We start from the raw sequence: 12,243 nt of genomic DNA, 5'->3' as shown, positions 1-12,243 counted from the left end.
ACTAGCAGCTCTGTATCTGACTAAGTGAAACTACATTTTTTCATGTCCCATCACATAAAGGTTATCTCCATGGAGATGAGAGCAATGAATCTGAACTCTACACATCTCTAAGCCCCTCTGAGGTAAGACTGGCTAAACAGTTCCTTTCAATTTATTCTTAATAAGTAAAGTATTGTCTTGACTAGTGTTAACAGTCACATCTTTTCAGGGAAGAGGTGTTAGTGGGGCAAGCAGGGGGCGCTCACTCTGAGGTAAATGTGAGTCCTAATGCCCCAGTATCGTGATGGGGACGCTATAATGTAAACGGGCACCGTCCTTTGGATGAGATGTAAAACCGACTCTCTGTGGTCATTAAAAATCCCAGGGTGTTTCTCGAAAAGAGTAGGGGTGTAACCTCGGCATCCTGACCAAATTTCCCATTGGCCCTTACCAATCATGGCCTCCTAATAATCTCCATCTATGAATTGGCTTCATTACTCTGCTCTCCTCCCCACTGATAGCTGATGTGTGGTGAGCGTTCTGGCGCACTATGGCTGCCGCCGCATCATCCAGGTGGATGCTGCACATTGGTGGTGGTGGAGGGGAGTCCCCATTACCTGTAAAGCACTTTGAGTGTCCAGAAAAGAGTTATACAGTATAAGTGTAAGCAATTATTATTATTACGATTTAGGCTTGAGCATAAAACTAGATCTAAAATAAATGGTTTAGGGGTATGTTTTATTTTTTTTTATTATTCCAGGTCTGTGTAATATTTCAGTTATATTTTTTTCTTTCATATTTCCAAATTTAGCCCAAATCCTGCATTTAATGAATGTGTAGACTTGCCAGTATAAAATGTGACTTTTTTGGTATAATGCTTGGGTTGTTTTTTACTTTGACATTTTGATTCCATTGTGACCAGTTTTCACCATTAGGAATGAGGAAGTTGAGATGAGACCCTACTGAAAGTTAAACAAGGTGACACTTTCAGTGATTCTACAAGGCCGAGAAGATAGTAGAATTCTTAGATCAAGGCATTTGAAACTGCTTCTACCAATTATCACATCATATTGCATTAATTGCTGATAATTGACTGTTTATCCATTTGTCCTTGTGATTTCTCCATTTCAGGAAAGAATAATTCACATTGAACTGGATAAGCCTGACTCAGGAGGTCTAGGATTTTCTGTGATAGGTGGAGAAAAGGGCATTTTTGTGAAGTCGATCACACCGGGAAGTACAGCTGACAAGGAAGGAACATTACAAGTCGGAGACAGGTTGCTGCAGGTAAAATCTAATTTTGCATTATTTTTATTAAGAGAATCAAAGCTGATGTTAAAATAATTTTGTGCACTTAGCTCTGTATTTTCACAAAATTTATTTTAGACCTCCACAAATTGATAGAAAGTCACGAGAAAACATTTACAAAACACTACCTTGTGTATGGTACCGAAAAGCCCTACAGATGGCCAGTCTTTGCTTTAGTTGGTCAACTACACGTACAAGATGAAGAAACACTTAAATGTATTTTTCTTCCAACATTGTTTTAAAAGCCTTGTGTATATTTGAGTGCTTTGTTCAGTTTTATATAACCATAATCAGATTTTTGAGGACTGTTGTCAACAATTAACATAAGCTTGTTTTTTAAACACTTTACTTTGACTATTTTTGCACCAAAGGACCAGATGAAATTCCTTGTACATGTACAGTAATGTACTCTCCAAATAAGTGATTCTAATTCGTCTAATACATATGGATTGTTGTACCTTCTTTGATTGCCTGAATTCAAGACTAGTTCAGACTAACGTGATTTTGTTTTACAATATTTTAATTGGTTCTGCATTCTTATCAAGTTCAAGCAGCTTGCTTTAATGCTCTACCTTGAAGTGCTATCCCTTTCAAATCGCATGCTGCTGAGTTCAACTGCAATGGATAACTTGTTAATTCATTTTATGTATTTTATTTAAAACTATAAATATGAGAAATCGGAACCAATAAAAATTTTTTATATGCTAGTATTTATTATTTTACTTTCTCTTACTTGAAATTTGCATGATCCCACTGGAGGGCAAAGAATGTGAAAATTGAGTGTGAGTGATATTAGTTTTAGATATATATATATAGTGTGCATGTTTTGCAACTTTTAAGTATTTTGTACCCTGGATTGTGGGAACTCTGGACATGTGTTTGTCATCAGGTCAATGAGGAGTCGATGGCGGGAGTATCCCACCACAGAGCTGTGACCACAATCCGCAAAACCCGAGGAGTGGTGCGCCTTACAGTCTCACGGCCTCCAGGAGAGAGTCCGTATGACTTTCTGCCATTGCTCCCGGCAAAACATAAGTCAAATAAAGGTATGTGCTTCTTGATTCATCATCGTCTCAGGATATAGCTAAGAAATCTTTCAAGTTCTCACTGTAACAGAGTCACAAAAGCTATGTGTTTAAAAAATGGTTACTGGTGGAGTAATAGGGATTGCTTCAATATTATTAGGACAGTCAATAGATCATTGCTTCAATGTCTGCAAGGCTTTCCAGAAATACAATCAGGCATTGCAACAGTATACTGTCATATAAACATAAACATTGTGCTTCCTGGATTAAAATTACAAATGTTTTCTGTTGAATTTTGAATTTTGATTGGTGTCAATTTGACTATTATTTCAGATACTGGCTATGACAATGGCGTGGAGTCTTCACTGTATAATCATGCTGATGGCCAGATAAGTAATCCACTAAGCAAGGCAAAAACACCACCATCTTTGCCTCCTATAGGTAAGATACATGTTTTTATTAACAACAGAACGAAGGGACAAACAAAAGTTTGTCATTCTGGTATAGGCTTGAGTATAACAGTGGTACTTAGTAGCTGACCGAGTGTTGTGGATTATGTTATTAGTACTGTAATTGAAAAATGAACTATGTAGTGGGGGAAAAAAAAGTATTGGGAAAGGGTCTGATGGTGTGTTTGTCATTCCAGATTATGTCTCTAAGGCATTAGAGGTGCTAAAAAGGGAGGAAGAGGAGACTCCTCTGTCTGAAGATACAGACTGTGATGGCTCTTCTCTGCCTGAGGACTCACCAGAGGTAACACAGTTGGACAAAGGGAGTGTGATCTACAATAGGACTCAAAACAACCTTTCTGTGGGCATGGCCTGTATATTTGCATTGTGTTATAGCAGTAAAACACAAAATACTATACAAGAAAACTAACCAGACCTCCTTTATTATTGCAGGCATCAAGAAAATATGGTTGGAAAGAAGAATCTGTGGATGGCCCGCTTCTAGAGAGGTAGGGTGAAGGTTTTAGTAACTTTTTTAACATATTTTTAAGCCTATAGAGTAAATACTTGTTGTATTTATTGAACTTGATTGTGGTTATCCAGGGTAGTTAGTCTTTAATGGTTTCTTGGAAATTTTATATTTTTGTTTTAGGGCAACACGTTTTTTTACTTTTCAATTTCAAGGCTTCTTGCTTATCTCCTGTCTCCTGCTCAATACGTTTCAACAACTTCATTTGATTAATATTTTCCATTGTATTATAAGTTTTCTTTGTCTAGTCCTCATTTGTCATTGATCCCCAGAATCAATGATGTCAATCAATGTCAGTGAAGATTAAATTGTTATTTTTGCTTGTTTTTCCAAGTGAAAACATAATTTTTGTATATAGCCAACACCATGATCCATGGCAGTTTATAATGTATGAATTGTGTTAAATTCATAAGAAACAATAGTTCATAAAATGACAAGATGGAAAAATAACATCTGATGTAATGAAATGGTTCGAATTAAAGCACTTTCACTTTCAACAAGCAAGCAATCGGGATCGACTCGCAGCAGGGGCAAGGAGAGCTGCACTCATCACATGAACACACTGCTGGGATCAGTTCCATATTTACAGCATGTGCAGTCTGCAAAATCACTAGATTGAGACTTAAAAGCGTTGGTGCAGTGCACTGTGAGAGTTGCAGAAGGATATAGTTAAAACCCTAGAGAGAACTTCTGCCTGACCAGATTAGACTTTAGCAGATGCTGGAAGGTGATTTAAATGTGTCCTTCTGCAACAGATTGTTAAAAATGAACAATTTTCCTAACATAATAGTACACTGATAGATTAAAGGCAGCATGGAAATTTGTATTTTTTCCCCACAAGAAATGGGAAATAAAATATTGTTTTTACGTAGATTTTTTGCATCAGGGTTCTGTTCTTAACATTGTCTTATTAATTCCTCTTTAGTTCTGCCCATAGTAGCCAGAGGTCCACTGTGGGAGCTGCAGATGAGGATGACATCACATGGGGAAGTGAAGAACTACCTATTGAGACTCTAAAGCCTATGGTCACAGAAGGTAGGCAGTCTATGTGGTATTTCTTAAGAATAACTGCTCAATTGTTGCTGTTCATGTATGTGAAAACTTTTTCTCTGTGGTACCAATATTTAATTGATTGTTTGCTTTAGTTAATTTCTGTACATATTCATTTACATTTACCTATTTTAGCTACATCTCTCTGATCTTAAAAATAAACTGTGGTGTTTGGTAATGAGTGACCATAAAACACATGAAATAATTATGTAATGGTATTTGTAGCCTTGAGCAGAGTTGAATTGGAAATAATGGCATGAAGTCTGTGAATTATTGAGCTCACCAAACTGTAACTATCCAAAATGCTTTGCCAAGCCTTTGTTGGAACCACTTTGTGTTCTTGCCTGTTTTTGGAGGGTTTTGACTTTTTTGCTCCATCTTGTAATATGTACAGTATGATAACTTGATATTAAATCTGGATATTTTACTTGACCCATCTAAGGTTTCTGAGTTTCATCTCAAGATTAACTCATTGGTTGCATTGGCCATATGTTTTGAGTCATGGTCATATTGCAAGTAAACCTACACAAATGTGATGGATCAGTTAAAGTGTGGATAAAGAAAAGAAATGTAGATGTTCCAAGAATACCACGTTGTGAGGCATGATATAATGTACTGACACTTGTGTGTTGTACAAAGTGTAAGAATAATGCTGTCTGTTTCACTCCTTTTACCCTTTTCAGATGGTCCTATAATAACTGATGAAGAGCTCACATCGCTTCCTCTCATCAATGTGATTCCTGGTGGCCAGTATACAGGGTCCAAGCTTAATGCTGTTATTCGCATGATGCGAGGCCTGCTAGACCAGAAGATCCCTTTACAAGAGTTTGAGGTAGCCATGGCTATCACTTACAAATATTTACACATTTTTGATAGAGCTGTTTTTTCTTGATGTAGATAAACAAAAATCCTATTAATGTTAAAACAAACTTGATATTGTCTGTTTTTTTTGTTAAACATATTGGAATAAATATAGCCAACTGGGCAAAACATTAAAAAAGGGGGTCAGATAAACACGTCTGTCCACACTGACAGCTGCAGCACCGTTTTGCTGTTTGTCTTTTACATGTTCAATCTCTATAACCAAGTATGAGTAACAAGCATCGGCATGTCCACCCAGGCCTTGAAATGTTTTGTTTGACAGTTGTAAGACCGACAAGCAAAAGATGCAATGTGAGCAAACCGATAGTAGCCAACTAACCATTACTACTGAATCTGATTGGTACAGTCACACTATTAAATAAAAAAATACAGTAGTTGGATGCAACCAGAAGCACTTTTTCATAGAGCATTCCCAAACCCAGTGAATAGGTCAGTCCCTGTTTATCTAGAAGAAGAGAAAGTATTTCACACATCTAGACTGATCAGCTTTGACTGGTATTATACGGTATATAGAGATAAAGGGATGAGAGCAGACCCCATGAAAAAAGTAAGAAAATGATAGTCAACCCGTGGATGAGATGTTAGGGCAGTATAAAGTTGTACACCATAGGGGTGGATGACTGTGTGGAATTCTTAAGACCCTTAGCTAAAAAGCCCAAAAGTAATATAACCACTGCCTTTAACATGCTATAAAGTAATTAACCAAACCTTTGTTAGTTTGCTCCTCCGAATAAAACAAGTTAGAATGGAGTTAATGTTTTGGTGGTGAACTGAAATGAAAATCGTGGGAAATAATCCAAAGAAGTTTTGTTCGTTTTTAGAATGCAGATTCTACTGTGTAGTGTGGGTTGAAAATAATAGAAAAGAATCAGCTTATCAGCATAAAGTGAAGCCTGATGTTTAGACCCATCAAGGGGAAAAGTGCTGATGTGCTGTCTAATACCCTGAGCCAGTGACAATGGTGACAGTGCACATTCCCATCAAGGGGCCTCTGTCAAATGTAAAGCAATGGGATATTTTAGCCCTAGTCTGAACAAATGGTGAGGTGTAGGAATCGTACTATTTCATGACTTACTAAAGCCAAAAGTTTGAGGACGGTCCAAGTGTACAGTCGTTTTGTTCTATTGATCTAATGTCTCTTTTGCATCTAAACACAGCACAACACCACACTACTTGGTGAGAGGCTCTACAATGTATCTATAATGTGGAAACGTGTTATATTTCATTACAGAAAGCCTGTTGGAAAAAGCTAAATGTCAGAATTTAACAATGGAAGTGGCCGATAACATTCATTAGGAAGCTGAAGTTTTCCATTTATAATTAGGGATAATTGAAGTAATTTTAAACTAATCTTTTAATTCAAGCCACACAAGATGTGTCAGGATATAAACATACAAACAGATAGGTATAAGCACAGTGGTGGAAGGTAGCCTGTACACTTGGAAGTTTGATGCATATACTGTAATGCAGAGTGCAAGTACTGTACACATTGTAGCCAGCCTTTAAACAGAGATATAATCAGATGACATGAGTGGATATTTTCATTTGCCCCGCAAGAATGCAATACTGGGTTCTAACCCTAACCCATATGTTTCAATATTAATTCAGGACAAACTGATGTGTTGTATTTGTTGTTGTGATAATGATTAGTTCTAGACATTGTTACTGAGTTTTTGACATTTGAATCAGAGTCTAAAAGTAAGGTAGTAATCAAATTGTATTTCTGAGAGGACTTTCTTGTTAGTCCTCTTTACTCAGTATAGCCAGAATTTCCATTTGTGAATTCTTAAGTGATTTGTTTTTTGTTTTAGAATATACTCTATATTGATTCTTGTATGCTGCCTTTTACAGAATCTCCAGAATCTGCTGCCATTGGATAACTGTTTAATTGGGCAGACGAAGGAGAACAAAAAGAAGAACAGATACAAAAACATTGTTCCCTGTAAGTACAGCTGATCCTCTTTGTGTCTCAGACAAAGCCTAGCTTTCTGATCCAGGAGAATAGTAGCCATGAGACCGCTTTAATTAAACGTCCTCATCTAAATTTCAAATAAGCAAGCAGCTGTGTTCTCATTTATGCAATGCAACCCTCTTCTCCCCAACAATATAATAGGTAATCAAGCAGATTTTGAAAAGCTTTGCAAAGTGTCTTTTCTACCAGTCCTGAAATTCATCAGTGATAGAAGTATGACTCATTTAGTTTTATTTTCCTTCATCTGCTGTGTTGAATTCCAAAATAAATAAGTGACAAGCTGTACAAAAAATGCATCACTATATTTACTATTTAAGATTTAATATTATATAGGACAATATTTTGTCATTTCTGTGAGTAGCAAAGGCCAAAAGAGGAAAAATAGTAGAATTGAAAGAACAGATTGCTTATTTTGTGTAATATTTCCCTAGGTGAAAATTAAGTCTTGTTTTGCTTTGCTCTTGCTGGTATGAGCAATATAGTATAGAATTTGCATACATTAAAAGTGCTGGATGTCCTTCAGTAAACATTTTGTTACATGTAGGGTGTGAACAGTAGTACTGAAATACTACACAAAACAAAGTGCAAACCATTTGTCTTGTTTTCAGTTGACACAACAAGAGTAGTTTTGGGAAAAGACGGAGGTTATATCAATGCCAGTTTCATAAAAATGCCAGTCAAAGACGAGGGATTTCTGTACATTGCCTGCCAAGGGCCCCTCCCAACAACACTGGCTGACTTCTGGCAGATGGTTTGGGAACAAAAATCCAACGTCATTGCCATGATGACCCAGGAGGTGGAAGGAGGAAAAGTGAAGTGTCAACGATACTGGCCTGATACCCCCAGAAGTCCTGAAATGGTAGATGACAGGCTTGAGTTAACACTGATCAAAGACCAACATTTGGACAACTTCGTAATTCGTCTGATTGAGGTCAAGGATGTTCAGGTATGGTTTCCAGCAGAATCCTCTGTGGAATGTGCAACCCTCTATAACTGCAGTAGTTTCTGATAGGATTTAGATTTAATTTACAAACTGATCCAACATTATAAAAACTTCTACTTCCACTACCATTTCAAAGCTGGCAAGCTGAAATTTTTAACTTCTTTGTTGGTGTGTTTTTAGACTGGCAAAGTCCAGCACGTCACCCATCTGAACTACACTGGCTGGCCAGACCATGGTACACCAACACAGCCAGAGCAGCTGCTCACCTTCATCTCCTACATGAGGCACATCCACCAATCAGGACCCATTATTACTCACTGCAGTGCTGGGATTGGCCGCTCTGGGACTCTGATTTGCATTGATGTGGTTCTAGGTCTAATCAGCAAAGATGTGGATGTGAGTATTGTACACTGTCATCAGTATTAAAACTAGAACCCAGGGAATGTTGAGTCATTTTAAAACTAATATTCAATATTCCCTATACAAGACAAATATAATGAGAAATGTGAACCTTGTTTTAAAATATAAATTTAAAAACTTTATTAGGAGTATTAGTATAAGTTAACAACTCCAAGTTATTAATTTGCAGAATAGTTTTTGGACATCTATAGTATCAACATAATAAACTAAATCAAAGTGGCAGGTTATTTGTTCTTGTGGGTAAATTGAAGTACAAACTACTTGTATGAAAAGTGCAGATCATTTCATTGCAATGCCGTCAAGAGTAATGCACGCACACACAGCACATCTTATAGTCCAGTCTAATGTCACTGTGTAGCTGACAAAAGCCTAGAGAAGCATAATGAAAGATCCTTAAAATAATCAGCACAGATTAACCACCTTTGCCAATTGGTCTGCAATCCACAAACATTGCAACTGTGTTGCACTGAACAGCTTCACAGCCACAGCGAGAAATCTGCTTTTAATGTTATTTGTTACTTGCAAAGTCTAATCTTGTTTTTGTTTGAAGTTTGATATTTCAGATGTGGTCCGCACAATGAGACTTCAGCGACAAGGGATGGTCCAAACAGAGGTGATGACTTTTGTTTCTTACATTATAACATTCTACCACTAGCTAGTAATGACGTGTGTCCGATTCATTGATGTGAGCATATAACAGCAGGAACAAAGGACTAGCTTTTTACCTTGTTGTTCCATACTGTATGTGCATTTAGTCTTTATTTCCCTAGTGTGCAGAAGACAAAAACCATAAGCATTCTGTAATAAGCTTTATGTGCACTTTCTTTCTGTGCTATTTCCAGTCACTACCACACCATGCAATGATGGCTCCAAACAACCTTTTATTTCTTAAAATTATTTATTCCTTTAAAAATGTCTTTTAATGCTTTTGCATGGAACAATTCAAGAAATTCAGTTCCTCAGTCCAGTAAACATAAATATGTAGGTACCTATCCATTTTCCCATTTGTTATATTATTTGTACCATAACAATGAATAATGTTATTCTGTTAGTGGGTGCAACAGTGTGAGTTCAGTCACTGGAGTCCAAGCAACTAAACCTTATTGCGTTAAGACCATTCTGGGCAAGTTTTCACATTGGAGGCCAAGGTGCTCCAATTTCAGATTTCTCAGCTATATTCCTAGGTTTCAGAATTCATTCTAAATTCATGATCCTGAAGTTCTGCTAATATTAAGTAGCAGTCAATCATGTATCTTTGGTGGTAAGATGAAATGTTTCAGTGGCTCTCGTTCATTTCCATTTTATTTCCAGTTTCAAAGTGTTTCTAATTATTTAGATTCAGTAGTATGTTTTGCTTGTGGACAGAAAAGCTTATTATAAACATTTGTTATGCTTTATTTTTAACAGGAGCAGTATATTTTCTGCTATCAAGTCATTTTGTATGTGCTCAGATGTCTTCAGGCTGAAGAGAAGATCTCAGGATAGCACATTAAAGGTTAACAGTGAAATGATATTGGAGCCCCCACTTTGGTGAAAACAATGCAGTCCCCTTGATAAACAGACACGTTTCTATATAAAACAACTTTTTTTTTTGCCATAGAAGGATGTTTTGTGGAAGTTCAGAAATGGCCTTACAATAGTTGTCAATAACATTTAAAGGAAAATTCTGGGGTCACTTTGTATCATTAATTTACTGTATACTGATTGCTGCTTCTATGGCAACAAAAATATTGACTCTTATTAATTTTATGCCAGATTTAAAAAACAACTTATAAAAATAATCTTAACAATGAATTAATTTTACCTATATGGAACAAAGACATATTTGGAAGTGGTTTTAAGGATATATAAAATGCCTACGATACAAAAACAGTATTTGCTTTGTAAAGTTGTGAATTATCATACTTTCTGTGGTAATCAATGGAATTAAATTGAAATGTATATATTTATTAAAATGTGGGTACGTTTTTAATGTTTACAGGCCTTTTTGCAATTTGTAAATAAAAGTGTATCATACAGTATAGCTACGTTTCTCGATAATTTATTTTTATATTTTGTTTCTATGCCCAGCTACCCCATAGGACATATGCTACTGGTGCAGTGTGAGACCAAAACTTAACTGACCTAATGGACTGTGAATCAGAAAAGGCCCTGGATTTAGAGAAATCAGATGGCATTGTCACCATTGATCTTGGGGTAAAATTAGACAGTATGCTTGCAATAAATGTATCCAAAGCTTTGTTGTATGAGTTTCAGCTCATTTTTGCCTGTTAGTATGCAATGATTTGGTTGATGTTTTTTTTTATTAAGCTTTTGTAAAGATTTACATCATGTCTACATTCTAGAGAGCACGTTTGAACAATTAATAATTGACCTGTCCTTTTGGAGGGAAAAAGGACTTGACTTGATCTTTGTAAAAGGACCAGACCACAGAGTGTCACCTTGACCATTCAGTAGTAGAGCCAACATTAGTGAAATAAAAGTCAAACGGCTTTATTACACAGTGTACAGGTTGGCACTATGGTGTTGTCACTTCTTTTATTTAGAATGTAGATGTTTGAACTTCTGCATAATATATAGAAACTGCATTGGTTGCTTCTGTGCTAGAGGTCATGTCCTTTCAGGGAAAAATCTTTTAAGCCCCAACTCTGCCTGCCCCCAGAATGCAAATATTTGGAAAGTATAATTTTGTGAAAATTTCTGGATCCTGACAAAGTAAATGTTTAAAATGATTATTCATGGGTGCATATGAATCCTCTAATGAAACGGATCACACAGGCAACCTTTATCAGTTTTCCTGACAAGGGAGATGAACTGCTTTCTTGAATCATTGGGTCCTGAATAAAGAAGCCTTTTCCTTCCCTGAGATATTATCCTGCGCCCCAACAACATACTGTACAAAGAGCTGTATGTAACAAAACTGCCTGCTGCAATTCTAAAAGTAAGATTCCAAGAAAATATTGTAATTGATTGTCGTGAAATATTAAAAGTGCCCTTGACACTAAGACAACAGTTAATATCACAGTAACTGCAAGTCAGACATGTATTTGTTAGCACGGTCTTAAGCAATATGCTGTACAGTAAACTTATTTTATAAAGTTATGAAAGCAGTCTGCAAATGAATTTTAATACAAAACAACATCTGTCAATCAAGCTGTTGTCTACGGCTGCTTTCCATCAACTTATAGGAAAGGTAACCAAAGTAATGTTAATTGTAGGGTGATGACTAAAATCTACTGTTGCTTAATTTTAATACACTTCATATTAAATGTTTTAACTTCTGGAAATACTTCTAAACTGTTTAGGCCTTTTCATCATAAATAAGAAGTAAAAATGAGATCTAGCAGGTAGAAGTTTATTGCACGATGTAGTACAAGACTGCAGTAAGTTTAAGGATTAATGGAATGCTGAAAAGAAGAATGCAGTTTAAGCACCAACAGGTTAGACACGTTTTTAAAATCATAGCCATTCTGAAGATGTGTACAGTAAAAGTGTAAACCATAATTCAATGAATAGTAATGCATAATACATATTGATATTTCCTAGACAAATTCTTATAAACACTTAATAGTATAATAAAACCTATAAATTTAATCTATGTTGGTCGTTATAATGTACCCAAGAATATTACAGGGGTTTGTTTAACTGCTTATGTCATTCTGGAGTATAAAGGTACCTTTGTATTC

The 12,243-nt window shown here is 36.2% G+C and overlaps 1 protein-coding gene across 10 annotated transcripts in view; it reads left to right on the top strand.

Moving 5' to 3' along the window:
- ptpn13 (protein tyrosine phosphatase non-receptor type 13) overlaps positions 1–11,423 on the top strand; it is an 86,214-nt gene extending 74,791 nt beyond the window's left edge. For 9 of the 10 annotated variants that reach the window (XM_015340101.2, XM_015340125.2, XM_069186975.1 and 6 more), the window contains 13 exons: positions 61–122; positions 1,111–1,266; positions 2,177–2,333; positions 2,646–2,753; positions 2,959–3,065; positions 3,215–3,270; positions 4,216–4,325; positions 5,024–5,172; positions 7,074–7,164; positions 7,803–8,140; positions 8,318–8,533; positions 9,108–9,170; positions 9,965–10,578. In XM_015340101.2, coding sequence (XP_015195587.2) covers positions 61–122; positions 1,111–1,266; positions 2,177–2,333; positions 2,646–2,753; positions 2,959–3,065; positions 3,215–3,270; positions 4,216–4,325; positions 5,024–5,172; positions 7,074–7,164; positions 7,803–8,140; positions 8,318–8,533; positions 9,108–9,170; positions 9,965–10,042 — 1,691 coding nt within the window. In that variant the 3' untranslated portion in view covers positions 10,043–10,578. Of the gene's footprint in view, positions 1–60; positions 123–1,110; positions 1,267–2,176; positions 2,334–2,645; positions 2,754–2,958; positions 3,066–3,214; positions 3,271–4,215; positions 4,326–5,023; positions 5,173–7,073; positions 7,165–7,802; positions 8,141–8,317; positions 8,534–9,107; positions 9,171–9,964; positions 10,579–10,627 lie in introns of those variants that run through there. The other variant, XM_015340104.2, reaches the window with a different exon arrangement.
- Positions 11,424–12,243: the final 820 nt, after the last annotated feature.

The sequence above is a fragment of the Lepisosteus oculatus genome, chromosome 3 (genome assembly GCF_040954835.1).
Source record: "Lepisosteus oculatus isolate fLepOcu1 chromosome 3, fLepOcu1.hap2, whole genome shotgun sequence".
NCBI classification, from domain to species: domain Eukaryota; kingdom Metazoa; phylum Chordata; class Actinopteri; order Semionotiformes; family Lepisosteidae; genus Lepisosteus; species Lepisosteus oculatus.
Note: the sequence above shows the minus strand (reverse complement) of the source record. Positions and strands in the feature narration are given on the sequence as shown.